At 47.1% G+C, this 22,774-nt stretch overlaps 1 protein-coding gene across 6 annotated transcripts in view; it reads left to right on the top strand.

The window, feature by feature from the left end:
- Window positions 1–22,774, top strand: part of KIAA0825 (KIAA0825 ortholog) — a 2,662,507-nt gene that overhangs the window by 1,475,090 nt on the left and 1,164,643 nt on the right. For all 6 annotated transcript variants that reach the window (XM_069627636.1, XM_069627637.1, XM_069627638.1 and 3 more), the window contains one exon: window positions 20,689–20,879. In XM_069627636.1, the coding sequence (XP_069483737.1) occupies window positions 20,689–20,879 (191 nt within the window). The remainder of the gene's footprint in view (window positions 1–20,688; window positions 20,880–22,774) is intronic.

Raw genomic sequence — 22,774 nt, 5'->3', positions numbered from 1 at the left:
GAATGCCCGTGTTTCTTGTGATGCCCTTTCACCTGACGTGTTGAAGCAATGGCTCCGGAAGCGGGTGGAGATGTCCTCCAGGATTTCTTTCGGTCACCTGCAGCAGCTTTTCACAAAAAGAGGCTTACCATTCCTCCTTGCATTCACAAAGTCCTCTAGTGGTGGTCCAAGATAGGAATCTGTTGTATGCTATTCCCTTTGCTGACCCCAAACAACAGATCCACTTTCAGATCCTCTTTCATTTAGTAGGTAACAAACCTACTAGACCTCTCAGTCCATGGCTTCTGGCCACAGACAGATTGAACAAAGCATATCAAAATGCAAGAGCTCAATGCCATTTCTTCCACGCTCAAGGTCTTTCTGCCATTGATTTCATGCAAGCTAGTCCTCATGCAGATTAGAAATACAATTTGCATGAGCTAACTAAACAAGGGGTACAAGATCCACCCCCCTGCATGCATTGTCTGTGGAGATATGGTACTGTGGTCTTCTGAAAGCCATCCCTCTCGCCGGTGAGAACAATATAGAAAAGGACAAGTTAAGTCACTTAGACCAGTCCAAGAACTGATTGGAAACTCACCCTCAAGTTCTGTTTCAGATTTTCCAAAGTTGGATGACCCCCAAGGTGGATCGTTTTGCCTCCAAAAAGAAGAAACGTTTTCTGCTGGTATGCTTCCTGGCTGGGAGGAGGAACCAACTCATTAGGCCACATTCTCCACATTCCGCAGGATGGCATGATGGCTTATGCCTTTCATCCCATTCCACTGGTGCATAAGGTGTTTCAGTGACTGAAACAGTCATTGACCGTGTCTGATTCTAGTGACTCCTCACTAGCAGTGAAGGTTCTGTTTTCTGGGCCTCAAAGACCTATCTGTTCAGTGCCCTGTGTTTCTGTCATTCTTTCCACAACTGTTATCATAGCAGGAAGTGATGGTCCTTCAACCGACCCCTCAATTAATTTAGCTTCCTTGTTCCTGAGAAGTTACCGTATGGCACCTGGGTCTCTCACAAGACAACATGACTATTCTTCTTGCAGCCTGAAAGCAATAAACTAGGGATCAGTAAGTTGATTTTGTTCTGCCACTGGTCAATACAGAGAAGGGCTGTACCTCTGGTCTGCCTTTGATGAGGCTGGGCATTATGATGGACTCCTACTACACTTACCTGAAAGCTATAGGAGCATACAGAGTTCATATCTTTTCACATTCTACACTTCAAACCACGTCATCAACAGACACTTTGACAGGCTATTCAAACGTTTTCCTCCCATCAGAACTGCCATCTAATATAAGACTTGAATTTGGTTTTGGTGGCTCTAGCCCTCGGGACTCAGGGTATCACGATTGTTACATGTATGGTTGCCTTCCTAGTATCCATGAGGCGCATCCATGAGATCCAGGCCCTTTGGCTTCCGGACCTTACAGTCTTTCATATAGTTAAAGTCACTCTTAAAAAATAAATGTTTTGCCTAAAATTGTCTTCTCATTCCAGATCACCCAGAAAATAGTGCTACCCACGTTCTTTCCTTTCCTCACATTTAAAAGTAGAGGGAAGTATGCATAGCCTCAATGTAAAGCAACCGTTAAGGATTTATATAGACTGGACCAAGTCCTTTAGGCAAGACAACAACCTGTTTATCACCTTTCCCAGACAGGAAGGCAAGTATCCAAGGGCTAACTAGTGAGGTGGTTAGAGTTTTGTATCATCAAGATATTCAAAGTCCTGTTGAGAATGTCATATAAGGACGTAGGAACACATGCAGCTAGGGCCAAGGTTACTGCAGTGGCCTACCAGAGACGTATTCCCTGGGAAGTTGTCAGCAAGGCAGCCACTTGGGCTTCTCCATCAGCCTGCTGTGGATAATACTGCATAGCTAATAGTGCTAGATGGGACTATAAGTTTGGCTGCCCTTAAGCTGGGATCATGGTTGGTATTTTCACAACAGTTTGGAGGAAAGGGGATGAAACGCACAAGTAAGACAATGTTACTCACTGTAGTTAGTGACTACTGTGCTCCTAGTCCCCTTTTTTATTCATGTCTGCCCTCCATCCCGCTATTAAGAGATATAGTCAGTTAACCCATCTGGCTCAGGAAGGGTTAGGGGTCGGGGGAAGGTACTTAAAGGAGTTTTCTGGAGGAGGATCCACCATGTGTGGGTCTCACTCCATGCATTCCCTTTGGTTCTTTGCCTAAATTCTTTAAAGGACTTTGCTAAAAGATCAGTCCTATTCCCGTTGGAGGGACTCTCATCCATATAGAGAAATGGGTACTCTTAACTAGGACTACAATAAGTAAAATGTTCTTTATCTGTCGCTGTATAATGAACTTTATGACAATCAGGCTCCTGATCCCATCCCAGGACATAGAGCAGACTCTGTGACCCGGGAACGGCAGCCTACCAACGTCTTTGGCCTAGAGTAATGTGCTACCTGACACCTGTACAGGATGTGAGTTGCAGAGCTCCCATCACAGTCTATACCAACTCTCTCCTTTTGGTTTAATAGAGCATTAGGAACATGGCCATAGTGGTAACCTTCATCCAGCTCCTATAATTCCAGTACCCCAGATTTATGTGAGCTCAGTGTTAGTAAACCAAAGGCAGCAAGGAATTGGCTCTAAAGGCTATCAAAACCTAAGGCTAATATCTAGAGTGAACACCCTCCGTACACCACACTGCATGGCCCCAGATGTCAGAAGAGACCCTCTCAGGTTGTCAGGCAGACTCGGAGAGACAGAAGAATAATGCAAACACATACATTTCGCGGGCCGCTGTGTGAATACTGGCACTCATGCAAACCTCTACTTGTAGATGACAAGAACTACCAAGAGTGACCTCGGGCTGGACTTTGCTGTGAAGACCAGCAAAAGCGGGTGTGGAAATTAGGTTTTTTTCTATTGGGAGACACATTGCCTGCTAAAAAGCAGATGAACTATCTTCCCATAGGGGAGGAAAGAAAAGCGAATTGAGTAAGAGTCCTTTAGGAGGTCGTGAGAACTGAGTAATGGGGAAGTAGTCACAGAGAACACATGGGTAGAGTAGGATAGCAGGCACAAAACCAAGGTACCTCAACCAGAGTGGGAGCTTCCCTGGGCTTTCTACGCCACCGGACCTGCTTCACTTGAGCTACAGACCCAGAGAGATGCAGCAAGAGCTGAGGGAGGGGACATCGTGGAACTGATACAACAGTGTGCTGGCCACTATATCCTTACATCAGTGAGCTGGGCACTGAATCCCTTAAAGGAGCAAGCTGTGTGCTCTATCGCTGAGACAGATCTTAAAAGTAAAAGGAGAGCCAGGCACTGTACCCTAGATGGATTACAAAATGCTGAGCTGTGCTATATATCCTTGAGACCGTGTTTGAGGAATAATTAGAATATACAATCAGACGTGGCTCCAGTGCAAGCGCTAGCAGTGAAAATTCGTATGGCTTGTGTGTTAAAACTCTTAAACATGTGACACGTAAAAGCGGGTTCTAAATCTTCACATCAAAATGATATGTGATATGATATTTTATTTGTATCGCATCCATACACAAGTGATTCAGAGCGCAACGAGAGAAGGGAGGGGAAACAAGGGAGGACAGAACAATGATCTTACTAGGCCCAGTGACATTGAGAATGTGCAAGTGCAGGGGAGAGGGAAGGGGCTAAGTGTAAGGGGCAAGGGGGAGTGGAAAGTGCTGAATACGTGATAGAACAACAACAGGTAGTGAAGCCAGCAGGTGGTAATTGCGAGAACAAGGTGTAGACAATGGGTGTCTGATAAGTGCTGGAAGGGGACTGTAGGGTTGTAGATAGACGCAAGTGCAGGGGTAGCCAGGAGGCATTGCAGGTGTGTGGCTGGGTACGTAGGTGCCTGGTGCCAAAGCAGACAGATTAGCAGTCAGAGGAAGAGCAAAGGCAGAAGCAAAGAAGGTGGTCTTGAGGTGCTTCCCCAACCGAAGATGGTTCTCCTCAAGTTTCATAGAGGCAGGGAGGCTGTTCCAGAGGGAGGCCCCAGCAGAGGAAAGGGGTCTACCCCCAACTTGTTGATTGGAGAGCGACTGACCCTGAGGGAGTTTGAGGTGAAGGAGCGAAGAGCTTGAGTAGGAATGTATTTACGGATGGAGAGTTGAAGGTATGGTGGACCCAGGCCCCAGAAAGCCTTGTGGACAATGCAAAGGGTCTTGAATTTAATCCTTGCAGTCACTGGGAGCCAATGAAGAGATTTCAGGGCTGGAGGCCAAGGACAAGTCTCGCAGTCCTGTTCTGGATGATCTGCAGAGGGCGGAGAGTGGTTGCAGGCAGATTTAGAAAGAGGCTGTTGCAATAGTCCAGCCTAGAGAGAACCAGAGCTCTAGAGACAGTGAGCTTCTGGGGGAAGGAGAGGAAAGGAAGAATACCTCTGAGGAGGTGCAGTTGGTAGTTAGACTTTTTTGAGACGTCAGAGATGTGAGGAGAAAGGTAAAGCGTGGAGTCGAAGATGACCCCAAGGTTCTTAGCCTCACAAGTGGGAGTAGGGATAGGGCCAATGGAGGCCAGCCAGAGAGTGACAGGATAGGAAGGTGCAGGTGTGCAGAGTAGGAAGATCTCAGTCTTACTGGCATTAAGGCAGAGGTCGTTGGCAGTGCACCACTCCTGTATTGCAGACAAACAGTCGGGAATGAGTGAAGGAGAAGAGGTGGCAGAGGGGAGACTGAAAACAAGTTGGGTGTCATCCGCATAGCATTGAAAGTTTGAGCAGAGAGCAGCAATGCAGTGGGCGAGCGATGCCAAGTATTGGTTGAAAAGCCAGGTCGGGAGGTTAGACACCTGGGGAACACCACAGGTAGAAAGTGAGATGGAGGAAAGGAAGGACCCAAGTTGGGCCTGGGAGGGTTGGTTGGAGAGGAAGGAGGCCAGCCAGGGCATGGCCTCATCATTGAGACCCAGATAATCACAGAGGCGATTGAGCAGGATGACATGGTTGACCATGTCAAAGGCAGAAGATAGCTCGAGTAGGATGAGGACAGATGGGATATTAGAATCAAGGTTGGAGAGCAGGTCTTCACAGATGTTCAGGAGAGCAATTTTCATGCTTCTCGCAGCTCTGAAGCCAGACTGATGGTCATGGAGACAACCAACAGAATCAGTGTGAAGATTAAGCTGGGAGATGGCCTCCTTTTCCAGGAGTTTGCCCAGGAAAGGAGTGATAGAGATTGGGCGATAGTTAGCCGGGCAAGAGGAGTCGGCTGTGGGTTTCTTGAGTAGAGGGTGCACAAAAGAGTGCTTCAGAGGGGTGGGGAAGGCTCCAGAGGTGAAGGAGTGGTTGCAGAAGCCAGCCAGAGCAGGAGCAAGGGTGTCAATGTGGTCCTTGATGGTTTTGGACGAACAGGGAAGAACCTGTTTTGACGAGACTTTCATAGATCAGACTTGTCTGGAAATCTCGTCAGGGGAGAACAGAGGGAAAGATGAGAAAGAGGGAGAAGAGGTGGCTGCAGAGTGGCCAGAGGTAGCAGAGAGATAAGGGGGAGGAGGAGGAGAGGATGAGAGGGTGGACAGGATGTGCTATTTTTTTTAGATGAAATGAAAGGCAGTGCGGAGGGCCTGGGAGGTGACAGGAGAGGTAGAGACTGCAGCCGGGTTGGCCAGCTCCTTGCAGATATTAAAGAGTTTGGCCGAGTTGTTACATGCCGCAGAGACGCGGGCTTGGATATTGAACAGTTATATCAAGAAAATCGAGTAGAACCATCTCAGATAGTTAATGGTTTATTGTAGTGATGCCGACTGCATTGCCATCAGTTTCACCCCATCCCGGCTTTGTCAAGGTTTAATACAAGTGCAATAACGTGTTCTATTCTGATTCTTATGTATTTTGTTAATTGAATAAGGATCTCATTGTGTGTTCTCCTCTCTAATTTCCTCAAGGTTCATAAGCAATTACGTCTTAATATGGGGGATCTTATCATATTGTCAAGGTGCGTCTTGTTAGTAATCGTATGAGAAGCATCTTATGTTTTCACAAGACTTTCCGTGGCCCCCACAATATCTTCTTCTAACACCAGGGAAAATCTTTCGTCTTCCCATTCAAATATTAGTGCAAAGGGGTATCCCCACCTATATCAAACTCCTTTGACCATTAGCCACTTCGTGCGAGGGCCACACTTGTTCCGTCTCAGGAGGGTCTGGGCCGAGAGGTCCTGAAATATTGCCACTCTGGAGTCCTCATTCGATGATTCCCATGCGCCTGGCCTTCTCAAGGATAGCTGCTTTGTCACAGTAGTAATGTAGTTTTGCTCCCTTCTCCCGCTCAATGCACTCTATCCAAGGTCACATGTGCTCCCTCTTTCAACCCTAGTACCATTCCGATGATTTCCTAGATTACCATTTCAAGTCCATCCGGGGACTGCCCCTCCCTTTTTATAAGGACAAAGAAACAGAAATTGTTTTGACCTCCCTATTTTCAATGTTGTCCATTTTGAGGCCCAACTCTATCTCTCTTCTCTCAATGTCCCGAAACCAGACCTTGATTTTTGCATCGAGAATACCCATGAAGGTTTGAATCGCCTCCACCCTGTTGAACCTTCCCTCTGGTGTGTCCACTTCCTCTGACAGGCCCGCCACTTTGCTCCGATATCAGTTCTCATCCCACGGATCTCTTCAGGATCATCTGGATATCGCTCTTGATGGTCCCTGTCTCTGCGGAGCTGGGGTGGGGCCCCACAACCTCCTTCTCCATATCTCCTCCGACACGGCTGTGGTACTGGTAATGGGAAATCTTCTCTCTCCAACTCATTGACCCAGTCCCCCCCTGTATAGTGACACCCCCTCACTGTCACACAGTTCGCCCTCCTATGCATGTCCTTCCAGTGCACATACTGTTTAAGGGGGGGGGCCCACAACTGTCTCACTCCTGTTTCTGCTGCTCATCAGCACCCCAACTTTCCTGGTCTATCTCCACCAGTTTGCTAGTCTCAGTACCTACGCACACTGCTCTCTCTTGTGGCCTCTCTGCGGGCTTTCTTCCACTCCTCTTGCCCCCCAGTCCTCCTCACCTTCAGTTCGTCGTAGTTGAGCCTGAGGCATGGCCTACCACATCCCTAGGGTCTCCACTGGTGTGGTGGCCCACTTGGGCATGCTCTGATTGGGTTGATGCGGCAGGGCTGCACTCCGGGGAGCCTTCGGCACAAATCCTGCCAGGTATCCTGCACGATACTACTCACTTCCTCCTGCAGTTGCCCACCTAGGGACAACTCAGGCGGTTCTTCACACCTTCCTCCTGCTTCATGTCTCCTTTTCTCTACTCTGCCTCAGAGTGTCTCTTGTCCTCACCTCTTCTGCAAGCCAGGCCTGCCAGTGCCAGATCACTTGCTGATTTCTGTTGTGTGCTTCGGGTGAGGCGGTGATTCAAGTAGCCCAGACGCGTCTGCTCTGCAGGGTCCTGGTGGGGCTCAGTCTCCCATGCACTCCTAGCTGGGGGCTGCCTCCCCCTCTTTTGTGGCCCGGGATGGATCGCGTGTCTAGTGTCTGCAGGGCAGCTGTCCACTGCTCAGCCCTCCTCTGATAGCCAGTATGGCGAGCACTCACCTTCGACAGAGCGATCCCCGCTCCTCCTCCACACCCGCTCTCCTCTGGGGGTAACCTCTTCAGCCCACGGCTGGGCCTTCCACAGCTGAGTCACCTCCCCTTCACGGCCCGCACTGGCATGGACGCATGGTGCCTGCAGGGGGGTTCTGTCAGCGACCTACTCCTCCTCCCTCTGGCCTCACAGCGGCTGTTAACGCTTGCCGCACCAGATCACTGCCTCCTCCTCACCTCCTCAGCCTACACAGGCTCAGCACGCGGTGCCTGTGGGGAGTGCTATCCGCGGCCAGTTTCTCCTCCCTCAGGCCTAGCATCGGCCATTGACGCTTGCAATCGGGGACTCTTGCCGCACCGAGTTGCCGCCCCCTCCTCCTCTCTCCAGCCGCACGGGCTCGGCACATGGTGCTGGTGGGGGTGTTAACAGCGGCTCTCTCCTCCTACCTCAGGCCTCATAGTGGCCGTAAACTCTTGCTGGCGCGGCCGTTGATTCCTGGTGTATCAGTGTTCTTTTCCCCCTCTTCCTTCCCGGTCTTCCCCGGGGTGCCGACGCCTGTCACCGGCACAGGTGGTGCCTCCCCTCTTCTGGAGAGCGGTGACCCCACTACAAGGGGTCCTGGGCTCCCAACTCAGCTGGAACTCCACAAAACACCAGGGCAGGGGACACCACACATCGGTCATATTTCCATTTTGCCTGCACCCACAGGTGGCCTCTCCCCAAAGCTTGTTTGAATGCAGTCAAGGCAAAATACAATTTCAAATCCCAATACGAAGAACATTTGAAAGCAAACAAGACAAAGTGCAGTAACAAACCCCAAGCAAGTAAAGATGCATGAGATGTTAATGTGGGGGAAATCTGAAGCAAGTGTTATCATAGGCAAATATACAGAGCATCTCAGGGTATATGCTACTGTGGTACAGTGAAAGGAACAGTGAAACTAATAAGAAGTCCTGGCAGGGGAGTAAACCAGGCAACAGACATTGTACGGCGATACCTGGCAGGGGAGTATACCAAGGGATCCGAGAAGCCTATGAAATAATTTCTGGCAGGCAGGTACACCAGGCACCTGAAGTTGCATAACAATTCTGACATTATGGGATGATACCTGGCAGGGTAGTATACCAAGGGATCTGACACATAAAAGATTTCCTGGCAAGGGAGTATACCAGGCAATCAGCAAACGTTACTAAAGAACTAAAGAAAGACTGTTAAGGAATTTGCTTGAACAAGAACTTTGGGAGTCCAATACCTTGATACATAGGAACTGTTGGATAAAGAGACACTTTTGTCATCCTACCTAAAATCCAGGGGAAGTGAACCCCACCCTCTGGATCCAAGGGTCTTTCCTTGGAAGCCATTTTTGTTGGAGTTATCTTTATATTTTGGTTGTGAAAACTTTTTGCTAATATTAAGTCAACAACATTTCCTTTCACCCTTTTGTTTTATTTTTAGCGTGAGGGCTAGCTTAGAATGTTTTGGACACAAGGACAGCTTTTAAGTTACTGACTTCTTGACACAGACAGATCTTTTAGTTTTCTAAGTAGGGAAATTCTTCTTTAGAACAGAGCTAGAGAGACGGTTTTCCAACCCATTTCTGTTTAATAAAATGTCTGACTTTGAGAATAACATAACCCTGTGTCCGCCTCTCATTTTTGGCCCCTCACACACCGACCCACCACACAGACCTCTGGCTAGTCTAAGGTCAATGGATACACGCCTGCATGCCATTGAAGAGTGGCAGTATGAACTGTCCCTTATTGTATGTCAGCAGATGGAGGAAATGCGCCTGATGCATGAGTGCATGCCGGGGTCCGGCTGCAGGATGGCCAGGTCTCTTGGCCATGTCATGGCCACCCTGGTTACACTTACACAAAGAGTGCAGGAGAACAGTGGCAACTCACCTGCCATTGTTGAGACTATCAACCACTCAATTCAGTTGATCCTGCAACACATGCAGGGCCAGGAGTCTGACCCCTCAACCTCTGTCACCACCATAGAGAGGGCTGCCAACCTGGAACCCCACAGTGCAGCTCTAAACTAATTCTGTCTGTGAAGGAGCCTTCAAAGAGCCCCCTTTACATGAGGTGACACAAGTGACTGTAAACACTGGCATGGTGCATCACTCGGTGTGTTTGGGGAGCGCGGTGTGTGGGTGGTAGTTGGATGGGGAATCTGTGTAGGGTGTAGGACATCTTTAAAGTTATGTTTGATATAAACACATTTTCACCTGAAGCACTGACAGGACATTTCTTATTTTCATACACGTGTTTATTGTGATGGTGCAGGATATCAACAAAGGTGCAAGAGGTGTGCTTAGTGGAGGGTGGACGCAGAAAAATGTTGTCATGATTCGCCATTCCAGCCCCTTCTTGACTACTTGGTCCATAAGGCATTGCTACAACCCTTCTAGGGCACACCCAACATGGCCGACACTAGTGCGTGAGTACCGCGCTAGCGTTTCCAGGAGTTCGCCAGTTCCTTGAAAAGAGACACGCCCCCGCGGCGCTTCGCGTCTCAACGATAGTCTTTCTGAACTTTGGCAAGTGCGCTCGTATTTTCCCGTGCTCTTACTGCCCTTGTTCAGGACCTTATGACCTTCCCTTCCTAGCCCTTGTGCTCCCCCTTATGCTGGACCCTCGCCCGTTGCACCACTTCTCCCATTCCTTCTCCTGGTTCCTTCCTTCCGGGACTTTCACTATTCCGCTCCTTCCTGGAAATGGAACGCCGACTCGCTCGGAATACTCAACACGCTTGCGATGGAGGATACGCGCCCGAGTCTTTACAAATCCCGAGCTGTTCGGAAAAAGGAGAAGAACCAGCCCAAGACTTCAAAGGACAAACAGGTGAGATTTCAAGCAAAGTGTGACAGTTTGAGACGCCAAGGAATGAATATTGATTTTACAATGGAATCCGCCGTCCAAGACCTCATGAGAGGTATGCAAGAGCTGACAACTGAAGTTCGAAACTTAAAGGTGGAAAATGCCGCCTTAAAACAACTCGTGCTCTCCAGGGACTCTGCCTTCCAAGAAAGCGCCATAGTAGGGGGTATTGTGGACAAATACGATGGAGCCACCAAGACATTGCGCTCCTTTCTCGACTCGTGTTTGGTTCATTTCACCTTTAAACCCTACTATTGCTCAACACCCAGAGCCAAGGTTGGCTTTATAATTTCCCATCTTTCAGGAAACGCATTGGCTTGGGCGACCCCTCTAGTAAATGCAAGGATCCACTGCTGGACAACTATGAAGGCTTTGTGGATGCCTTCAAGGCTATGTTTGATCAACCTGAGCAGGTGTATAGCGCCCAAGAGAGGCTTTTGGAGTTTCAACAAGGTTCTCGGAATATGTTGTCATACGTCACCCGTTTCAAATAATTGGCCAAGGAAGCTGACTGGTCTCCAGAAGCCTGTTTCACTCTTTTTCTCTGTGGATTGAACGACGAAATCAAGGATGAACTTGCCAGGGTAGCCCGCCCAAGCTCCTTCCAGGCCTCATTGGACTTGGCATTACAAATTGATTTCCGTATCCAGGAAAGAAAATCAGAAAAGAAAGACACGTTCCCTGCCAACAAAGGTTCCATTGGATTACCCCAGTCGCAAAGAGACGACTCCCAGTCCTCAGTCGGATCCGGAACCAATGCAACTTGGCTCCTTACGGGGTCCCATTTCTCCACAAGAAAGAACCCGTAGGATTGAGACGGGGCTATGTATGTATTGTGCATCAGATGAACAACTGGTAAGAAATTGCCCAATAGCTCCACCCAGGCGTTCGGGAAACACCAGCTCCCGATCTTGAACGGAGCTCAGTTTTGGGAGAAAGATTCGTGCTCCAAGTTTTCTCTAGGTAAACCCTGTCAAACCACAAACAATCTAGTCATTCTTCAAGTGTTTCTATCAGTGACCAAGGATAAAACATATTCCGTCCTGGCCTTGGTGGACTGTGGGGCAATGGGGATTTTCCTCGATCATGATTGGGCCTTAAAACATAATATTCCCTGGGAACCCAAGGACATTATTCAGGCTGTGGAAGGCATCAATGGAAGCCCATTATCTTCAGGACCCATAACCCAACAAACCATGGAACTGTTGCTGTCCATAAACAACCACCAAGAAATGTTACACTTCGATCTAATAAAGGCTGCCCACTATCCGATGGTACGAGGCATGCCCTGGCTTCAGGGACACAATCCGTACATTAACTGGACCGCGGGATCCTTGTTTCTAGGATCAGAGTATTGTCTTTTGCACTGTCTAACTCAAAATGCTCCATCCTGTGTCCAGGAATCACAGGAGTCTAAGAACCCACCCATTAGTGTGTCTACGGTTACACAGGTACCTGAGTTTTACCAATGATTCTCGGATGCATTTTCCTCAGAAATTGTGCAAGCATTACCTCTTCACAGACCCGAAGATTGTGCCATCGAAACAGATGACTCTGCAGTCATACCATTCGGTAGGATGTTCATACTTTCTGAACCTGAAAAGAGAGCTCTACGTGAATATTTGGATACGAACCTATCCAATGGAACCATTCACCCATCAAAATCTCCAGCAGAAGCATCCTTATTCTTTGTGCCCAAGAAAGAAACCAAGGAACTTCGACCCTGTATGGATTACAGGGGGCTAAAACAATGTACTCGAAAAGACCGTTATCCACTACCACTGATCTCAGATATCCTAGAAGCAGTCCGAGGAGCGGTAATCTTTACCAAACTTGACCTTCGAGGAGCTTACCATTTGATCCGCATAAGAGAATGTGATGAATGGAAAACGGCCTTCAGGACACCCTTCGGACATTTCGAGTACTTGGTAATGCCTTTCGGGTTGTCAAATGCACCAGCAGTGTTTCAACGGTTCATGGATAGAGTGTTCTCTGACATGCTGTTCCTTTTTGTCATCATTTACCTAGACGATATCTTAATCTACTCCAAGAATCCAACACAACATCAAGAACATGTCTCTATGGTCTTACAACGTCTACGTGAGAATAATCTACTCACTAAACCTGAGAAATGCATCTTCCATGTTCCTACGGTTCGTTACCTGGGATTCATCCTAGGCCCTCGAGGAATTGAGATGAATCCTGCCAAAGTCAACTCAATCCTATCTTGGCCCACTCCCACATCTGTAAAACAGATACAATCCTTCCTGGGTCTTGTCAACTTCTACCGGAAGTTCATACCAACTTTTTATGCCATTGTACAACCCATAATCGCCTTGCTAAAGAAAGACGTTCCTTTTAATTGGACTAAAGATCAAGAATCGGCATTCCAGGAGTTGAAACAAAGATTCACTCGAGGACCCATCCTGGCACAACCTGATATTGACAAACTCTTCCTGGTGGAAACAGATGCTTCAGATTACGCCATAGGAGCTGTTCTGAAGCATGAATCGGAAGACAAAAAAGAACATCCCATTGCCTATCTATCCCAGACTCTAAATCCCAGTGAAACCCACTATTCTGTTCTGGTGAAGGAGTTGCTAGCTATCCGACAGGCATTTACAGAATGGCGCCATCTGCTCTTAGGGCCAAATTTCCAATTCAAGTTGGGACTGATCACAGGAATCTACAAATTCTGCAGTCCTTAGAGTGCAGAAAGAGTCGGCATGCTCGCTGGGCCTTTTTCTTTGCTCAATATCAGTTTCAGATAAATCATGTTCCAGGAGTTACGAACGTTATCGCTGATGCCTTGTCCAGGCGACCGGACTATGAACCAGAGGGGACCTGTGCCCTTCCTAAGATGTTTCCTGGTTCCGTTTTTGTTGCCCAGGCGAATTCTTTAATGGATAATATCCATTCTGCAACATCTTCGTCTGACCTCTGGAAGGAATTTCTTCAGACAAATAGATGGGAACTCTCAGCAAAAGACGGATAGTTGTTCAAAGAGAAGAGTTTAGTAATACCCATGCATGAATTGAGAGTAAAAATCATGAAACTCTGCCATGATTCCTTCCACTCAGGGCATCGTGGTATTTCAGCAACTCTCAGGATCATTCAGTGGAACTTTTGGTGGCCCAGAATGGCCGAAGATGTAAGAAATTACATACGAGCTTGCGCAATCTGCTGTCAGAATAAACATGACAATAAGGAACCAGCCGGACTCCTGTATCAGCCTGCCTTACACGACCAACCCTGTATGACTATTGCTACTGACTTTATTGTGGATCTGCCTCCTTCCAAAGGGTTTACGACCATAATGGTGACCATAGACCTCTTTTCCCATATGGCCCATTTCACTCCCTTGGAAAAACTACCTTCAGCACAACAAATGGCAGGAATATTCATAAACCACATCTTTAGACTTCATGGCCTTCCTTCCAAGATCATTTCGGATCGGGGCCCCAAGTACGTCTCCCAGTTCTGGAAGTATCTGTGCAAGGCGTTAGGCATCCAACGAGCCTTGTCCTCTGCATATCATCCCCAGACCAATGGAATTACAGAACGAGTCAACCAAACTCTCGAACAATATTTACGATGCTTTGCCTCCCAGGTCCAGGATGATTGGTCTGTCTTGATATCCGTGGCAGAGTTAGCTCACAATAACTCGGATCATACAGCCATTAAGACCAGTCCGTTCTTCTGCTCACAGGGATTTCCTCCATCTGTTCTACCCACTGTGCTGCCTCAACCTACTCCTGTTCCATCGTTTGATTCCTGGATTGATCATTTGGTTACTATACGCAAAGATGTGAAAGGACATTTGGAGAAGGCCAGGGAAAATGTAAAACGATACGCTGACTCCAGGAGAAGACCTGGGCCTCAGTATGCTATTGGAGATAAGGTCTGGCTTTCCTCCAGACTCTTACCTAGACATCTGAAACCCAACAAGTTAGCCCCATGTTTCTATGGCCCTTTTACGATCAAAGAAATAATCAACCTGATGCAGATGTTATGCAACATTGCATAGGCCAGGGTTATCTGTCCCACCTTGTCTGGCCTGTTCATCAGTGCACCCGAAGACTGGTGTAGGCATCTGAATCGGGCCTTCCGAAGGCAAAGGTCCACTCTATGGTCACCCTGGTCCTCACATGGGCCCTGTTAAATGCCACTTCCTGCTGCGTCTGGGGATTCCTCGGAGGGGTCATCAGCCACAGAAGCAGCAGGTATCCAGAGTCACCTATAATGGGAAAAGACACCAGTGTGCCTTATGATGTTCGACAGTGGTATTGCCTGTCACAGCGGCCTCTCGTTGCTCAGTCTGTGCATGCTTGTCCCATTTCCTATTGTGCCACACTGTTTCACATTCCAGTACTTTCATGCATATTGCACTGCTCAGGAGGGTGTCCAGTCTGACATGATAATACTTGCACACAGCTCATGGCCAACACCCATTGCTTTTTGGTATATGACTGAGAGGGCAGCATGCCATGGGTGGGTGGTCTGGGCCTGTGCATTTCTACCCTGCATAGTACCTGATGGGAGTCTGGGTTACATATGCAGGTGGTTTGGGGGCCTCCAGGGCGTATCCTAGGCTGATGACAGTGTCCCTCATTAGTTGTTTGACAGTGTCTCATCCCATGTATGGTGGTGTCATTGGGTGTCTGATCTTACGGCCATGCCATGGGCAACATTGTTGATCATGGGCCCTGCACCTAGTTTTGTTCCGAACCCCAGAGCTTACAGCAAGTGTGTGTGGGCCTGGGCAAACTGGACATACATTTGATGTCCCTAGATGGCCATGTCAACCGATTCACCGTCATTGTGTGTTGGGGGCAGTTGCATTGTGGTACCTGTAGTGCATTGCATGTGGTTGTCATGTTAGGGTTGAGATGTCATGGTCAGTGACTGAGGCATCTCCAGTCATATGCTACTCCTGTGTGTTGAGGCATATTATTTGAGTGTTGCACAGGTGGGTCCTGAATGTACAGGGACCACTCAAGACATTTGTGACATTGTAGCTCCCCCTATCCCTTTTGCCCGTCACTCATGCTGCAAGGTAGGTGGGATTTTACATATACTCCCCCAACATCAAGGTGCTTTGTCCTCTGTGATACTCCATGTATCCTGGTCGCATGCTGTTCCGCAGAACCATTGCATCATGGGTTGATCCTGGGAACCGGGCACAACAGTGCGCGATGGTGAGGTAAATGCCACAGGTGACCTGGACAGTCAGGGAATGGAATTGCTTCCGGTTTCTGAAGACCTCCTCTGAGGTGTGTGCGGGACGGGGGGCACCAGCTCGACATGCCTGCAGTCCAATGCTGCCACCACATTGTGCATACCTGCAATTGCATAAAAGCGGCTCTTGGTGGCATTAAGCTGTGCCATTCATGTGCTGGCCCACATGGTGCAAGAGTGCTTGCACCAGCACTCTGGTGAAGGCAGCCTGCAAAATGACATGCAGCTGGATCACAGAGTGCTGGCCAGGAAGGGCAGGACCGACACCAGCTTTCCCAGCATTGGTATGGCTGTCCTGATGCTGATCCTGCTCCCAATGCCCTCCTGGATGTGGGTAAGGAGGCTGAGTATTGTCTTTCTGTTGAGGTGGTACTGGGTGAGTATTTCCCGATCTGTGAGGACCCTCGGAGAGGCCCTTGCACAGGGGATCACTCACCACCTGCATCCCCATCATCATCCTCCACGTCCTCCTTCTCGCCATGGCCTCCTGTTGCCTCTGCTGGTACTCCAGCCCCTGCAGCTGTACGTTGGCAGGGAGCAACTCAAAGTCCATGTAGACAGCAATGTGTGGCAGCATGGTTGTGTTGGGAAGTGTTTTGGGGGAAGGTGTAGCCCTTTTGTACTCTTCCTGTGTGCATTGGGTGCACCGAGGTGGATTGGGTACACCGACGGCCTGTTTGCCATCACCTGTGTCCATTTACCGGCTGCTCTGAGGTGTAGGTATCTCTGCCTGCGATTTGCCGGTATTACAGACAAATCCAGACTCTTAGTATGGCGGTAATAACAGTTCTTTTATATCTATTACTCTTTTTTAATTTTGTATTTATACATTTTTTTATAACATCATAACAGGGAATAAAAAGAATTACAGCGCATGTTTCAAGAAATTAATATATAACAAATTGAACCTACTCTAAAATCACAAGAAAAGGAACACCACCCACAAACTAAATGAATAGTGATTAATTGATACATATACAAAGGAGAGAGAGAGAAAGGAAAGAGAAGGGAAAATGAAAAAAAGAAAACAAATCCACACATAAATCCATTCATAATGTCATGTACCATAACAAACCCAAATTAAAGCCCAGTGGTTGACAAAATAAAGATCATTCATATCGATCTTTAAAGGTTGATCACACTTCTTCAGACATATCAATACTTTTCTTATCTTTGTACACCACTTTCTCAAATGTATACAAAACCACAAAGTCATTTATCCAAGATTCAATATGCGGCTTTTTCCTCGTCTTCCACACGTTTAAAATTTGCTTTCACCAGTGCTCTGATTAACCACATCCGTGAATATCAATAAATCAATAAATACAAATATAATGTAGCTCCTTTACTACAACCACTCAACCATAATATTAAATGTGTTGGGCATCTTGAAATGCTCCGCCCTACATCCAACTCCATACGATCCAAAACTTCTTTCCAAAATACCTCAACTCTGGTACAGTTCCACAACATATGTAGTAAGGAACCACCTGATCGGAAACAACCCCAACAATTATCATCTTCCTGGTGACCCGATAGATGGCAGCACCTGCAAAATGGTGTGAGTACCGGGTTATCTAATAGCAGTGTCTGGCAAATGCCTAATACTTATAAACACGCCTAAACTGCTGGCTTTGCCAATTCTTGTTTTAAACAAGACGTCATTGAAGGACACACAGAGTGCTCATCAATCGAGCTGCTGAAGGCATATCTAGTTAAGAAATGTTTATTACACCAGTGGCCCATTTACAGCTCCAATTATGTCATTAACTCTCAGAAGACTGCTTTGAAAAAAAACTGGGAGGCACTTGGAGTGCAAAGTTTGATGGTAAGGCTTTAGAACAGAGCTCAAAGAGTTCCAATGAGGAGGTGTTCTAGGTGGGGAGGGGCAGGAACTGGGTGGGAATGGCCACAGGGATCAGCATGGCCATGCACAATCAAATGGTGGGCAAATAATCAAACAGCACCTAGAAGCTTTGTATCCCTCCTCACACGCCATTTCTCCCAAGCTGTACTGTAATGCAATAGTCTAGGCTTATAGTTGGCACAAGCGGAACCTAATAGCCCAAAGTAAAAATGGGTGGGGTGGGGGGGCAGCATTCCCGGCCTATGGGAAAGACCACCAATTTCCTCAGAGACGGCTCTTGCTGAATATCTGATAGGGCTTGGGAGGGATCACGTTTTTTATGTAACACTTACACGCTCCTAGAGGCACTGCCATCTAGGTAAATTGTATGGTATGTTTTCTGTTTTCATAGTGCTCGATGTCAGTGTTAGACCGTTTGAAAGTGCTGTAGGTGAAGAAAAGATTAGTAGGAGAAGTAAAGAGAAGGGGAAGAAGTAGACTAAGGCAGGCAACCTAATGTTGTGTTAAGTCATGAGAGAGGGGGAGAGAGAGAGAGAGGGAGGGAGAGATTGGCCATAGTCCTGTAGATCCTTGACTTGCCCTTTCACCCACCTGCAACCCTCTTTTCACGCCCATACCAGGGATGGCATTGGGCCTTTCAACCTTTTCAAATGAAAGAGGCTGCAGGGGGGCCCCAGCAACTGCCTCCATATTTCCAGTCAGCAGTCTAAAAATATGACAATATATTTCTTTATATATAAATTACCATCTGGGGCTTACAATCTGTGCTTTGCAGCGCTCGCCTTACAAGCTGCGTTGGCTTGAGCCCGCCCGGCCGTCATTGCCATCGGGGGGAAAACTGAAGTGTTATCACCTAGTTACCTTTCAACACTGGTCCCTCCACATCAGCCACTTCCTTACAAAGATGGATTGATTGCTATTCAGCGGGCATTCAGTGTTTCAGCTCCCTGCTGGATCGTCGTCTCATGATAATTAGCAGCTGTTAACCTTATCTTTATCTCCATTATAATGCGTGCCCCCCTATGGTGCCTCTGACTGCTTTCCACTCTAAGCAAGGGGGGTGTAACCATCATGTTGAGATGGGCCCCCACACATCATCAGCCGGGCCTGTCCATAACAATGTTGGCAGAAACAAGATGTACCGTCATAGGGGGTCAGCAGGCCAGTCCTGTGCTGCAGCGGCAGTCCATGCCCAAACTGGGAAAAAGAGGCCTCATACTTCAATGTGTGTGCCTTTACAGTATCTTTACAAATGTATGGGGCCTTAATGCTAGAGCCCTGCTTTTAAAATAGATTAATGTCCAGAGCTGGAAATTTACTTTTTTACAGGGGGATCCCAGCCAGCAGAGGCGTATGTAGGAGAGTGGCTATTTTACTCAGCCCCCCACAAACATTTGTATCTCAGCCCCTCAGAAGATTAACCATGAACACCTGGAAAATAGCCCAGTTTCTTATGTCAGCAAAGTATAAAAACGTGCACATCTTTTAAACCTAAAAAATGTACTTTGTTCCATCCTGTGACGTCTTCCCATTGCCCATGTAAATAAGGCACCCATTTTTCTTCTTTTTAAGACTTGACCTGCCACACACTCATGTGCGTCAGTAATCATACATTGGATCCAACTAGCCTTCATAGAGCCATTTTTCTAGGAAATTGTGGGGTCTTCATAAGTAATTCTCTATTGCCCTTAGTCTTGAAACATCTTCATTTCCAACATTAGTTTCAGGCTTGATCATCTAATATTACCATTGATAGCAAAGCCTGCTGAGGAGGACCAGCTGTTTCCAGTTAGTCATACCCCTAAACACAGGTAACTTTAATAAAGACAACTTTAAATAAAAGAGCTTTTGTCTCGAAAGTTCGCCATCGTGCACTTTTGACTGAAATTAATTCTGCTCAACATAAGCTCCGCCTCCATGACCTGCCCACATAGGGCCCTTTGTCAGGTGCTGCCCACTGGGCACTTTTCCTCAAATCTGCCACTGCCCAAAGAAAACATCCTATCTGAGGTGCACTATAACCTTCCCACAATCTTCTGCCTAACCAGTCGTAAATTTAGATCCAATTTCAGCATTACAGTCTTTTATTGCTCCTTCCCATTCAGTATCTGTCAAAACACATTCTAAATCCTACAGACCATTTTGAATGTAAATAATCCCGTCCAGCAGAATTCTTTGTCTCAATTGGCATGAATCGGATAAAAGTCAATACCATTCCTGGTCGATTCTCAAAGATTTTGAAAAGTTCAGGCCTATCCACCAGTGGAGTATCCAACATACCAATCCTTTGAGATATCAAGGTACACAACTCCAAATAGCTACACTTCTCACTTCTCGCTAAACCAAACTTACTCCGTAATTCTTCAAAACCTGATTCCCAGCTAACACTGTTTTTTCAGAGTAATACGATGATATTTTGGAACAGGTGTATACCTAAGTATCTGCTCAGGAGGGGGTAGCAGTGTATAGTGTATTACTCTTATTTTAAAGAACAATGTCAAACATTGAAAGGTAAAGAAATTGCCTGAATGCTGATTTTCTTGTTGTGTTCTCAGTTAACGGAAGTCATTTCCTCTGTGAGGTCGATTGGTCGTCTTGCTCGATCCTTGTAGTCCTCTTCTGAACAAAAACCTGTTTCTATTTTACTTATGTGGCACCGGGGTGGTTGTAGTTATTAACATGTACGGCCCTTTGCTGCCATTCTCTATTTAGAAGTGGACCAGCGGAGAACCACATTTCACCCAAGACATCGCATATGTTTCACGTGCAAAAATTGGAGGACAAATACAGTCCAATGAGGTACCCCGTTTTTGCACAGGCCAATAAAATGAGCAAATACTTACTTGTATCTGCAAGATTTTGTTTCTGGAATGTGCTCAACTTTAGCAGATCTATGAATGCAAGCAGTGGGTAAAGGGCATACAAGGTTAAATACTTGTGGTTTCGTTTTTTGGAAGCATAGTTGCTTTATGTCATTTGAAACAAAACATGTGTTCCTTTGTCAATAAAGATGTTTTACATCTTGTGAAGAATCTTTTCTGAGCAGCCAGTGTCTCAAACTTTCCAGCTATTTCCTTTCAGCCTGAACTAATTAGATTTCAAGAAGGCAGGCTGCTATTCGGAAGATGTATTCCTTTTGTTTAATGTCTTGGTGGTTTTGCCAGGGGGAGAGATGCTCGTTTGCCGTCCAGATGTGGCATTATTTCTGCTGCGGACTCCAGCATGATCTGTGGACCATTCTACCGCCCAAGACCGCGCAGGAGATCCTCGCTGAAGTGCTGGAGGAATCTTTAGCAATTCTGTCCTTCAGATATTCGCAGGCCCACCCATCTTGCAAGAGATCCTCTCAGATAAGGTATTATGAATGGAGTAGTGTTTCCAGATGGTCTGTGGATGTGTATTGTATTTATTTTGAAATTATGGTAATGTGTGTTATACAAGTGAATTACGTTTATTTCTCTCTAGCATGCTTATCCATTGCAATGGATATAGGTATATTATGTTTTTGCTTGCTAAAATAGTTAAACCCCTCTTTTCAGTTGCCAAAACACATAAAAGATAAAACTGAAATGTCTGCTTATAGCAGGGATTGACTTCCTGGTTTGCTTGTAAAGATCGAATACACATGATTTTATCATTTGTAACTTCCCGTGGCAACCTTAAGCATGCATTTTGTTCATGTTATAATAGCAGACTAATAATTCTCCGGAAATTCAGAAAGAGACAAATAATCCATGCCTGTTTGGTATGCCCTTGGGTTTAGAGAACAATTTATTACGTCATATGCTTTCCATAACTATATTTGCAAGGTCTACAATTTTGGGACAATTTTCACATTTGCTGAACCGCCCTACCTCGAGTTGGAAGTGCCTCGGCCCGCAGTCCTATCTTATAATACCATCGAAATAACACACCATACCACAGAAGCTGCAGGGCTCACTCACTCACCTTTTCACCTCGGTGAACTATGCTGGATTGTTTAGAGATGCCCCAACACTTACAAGCATTACCAGAAAGTTGCTCAGCAGAGCTTCACAAGTGTGTGGCAACTGCTCTAAGAGGTCATTTACTTTGCAGTAGCATTCTGGATGTGTGATCTCATCCATCCATTCACTAGGACAATTATAGACAGGCACCGGCATGTACATGTAAGTGAGGGGCTCACGCTCACTAACTTCGACTACAGGCAATAGCCACCATTTCATATTTTCTGTGACAGCAGAATTGGGTGTCTGCCTCAGACCACTTGGAACCCTGTGCAGCTTAAATGCGCTTTCCCATCTTTTCAGTGAGGAAAGGGCTCCGGAGCTGGAAGAATAGTTTTTTCTGCTTTTCCACCAGAACATTGCCATCCATTTGTCCAAGTGAAGAAAAAAAAGGTAAGCAGTCATCTGTTCTCAGTGGAAACACGGTACAGGGTCTGCCTCCCAGTGCACCCTAATTCAGGGTGCCAGGGTGCTCTTGGTGTTCCTTTTGCAGGTAGCCACCAATTCACCAGGGTTGACCACGAGGCCCTACAAGGATTTACTGTTGGTGACACTGAGGGTCCTTTGTTCCGGGGGCTGGTCTGAGGTGATGCCTCAGTGTCCTGAGACTAACTAGGGAGGATCATATTCCGAGAGCTACACACTTAAAGCCAGAGTTTGTCTGAGGTCTCTGAATCTTCTACCGACTCTCGGCCTGAGGGTCCACACTAGCCTAGGGCAGCGAGCATAGGGGGGCGAGGTCCAGAAAATATTCTCCCAATGTCGTAGAGCGGAAATGGCGAGCCATACTGGGGGTTATTAGGGCCTTTCTTGACGATCACAATAGATTCAACATCAACCATATCTTTGCTGCAGGAGTCTTCTGAGTTCTCACACCAGGTGCATGACTATGGACCGGCACTTAAGGGGAGCCCTTAGTTGTGACACAGCTTGCCAGTCTTTTGTGCTCCATGTGGGCGCGGTGTGGACTGATTGTACATGACCATGGTGCACTGGTTGGCATCTTACCCACTAAGCCATGAGGTATTCCGACCATTGGTCTGCAGAGCACTGCCAACCGATGCAATACCCTGCAGCTTTCGTCACCTGCAGGCATTCCTCAGACATGCCATCTCTGAGCGAGGGCAGGTTCTTTGCGTGGTTTCAGAGGCTGATTCACTCCTTAGCCAATTCCTATTTTAGGAGCGCATTAATGAGGTTCTGCTACAGGCCATATCTTTGCCTTGACCACCTCCACTTCTGCTGTATTTGAGCGGCTCGTGCC

This window comes from Ambystoma mexicanum, chromosome 6p, assembly GCF_040938575.1.
Source record: "Ambystoma mexicanum isolate Mex_15411 chromosome 6p, UKY_AmexF1_1, whole genome shotgun sequence".
Classification (NCBI taxonomy): domain Eukaryota; kingdom Metazoa; phylum Chordata; class Amphibia; order Caudata; family Ambystomatidae; genus Ambystoma; species Ambystoma mexicanum.
The sequence above is the reverse complement of the archived record's forward strand: the minus strand, read 5'-3'. Positions and strand labels throughout refer to the sequence as shown.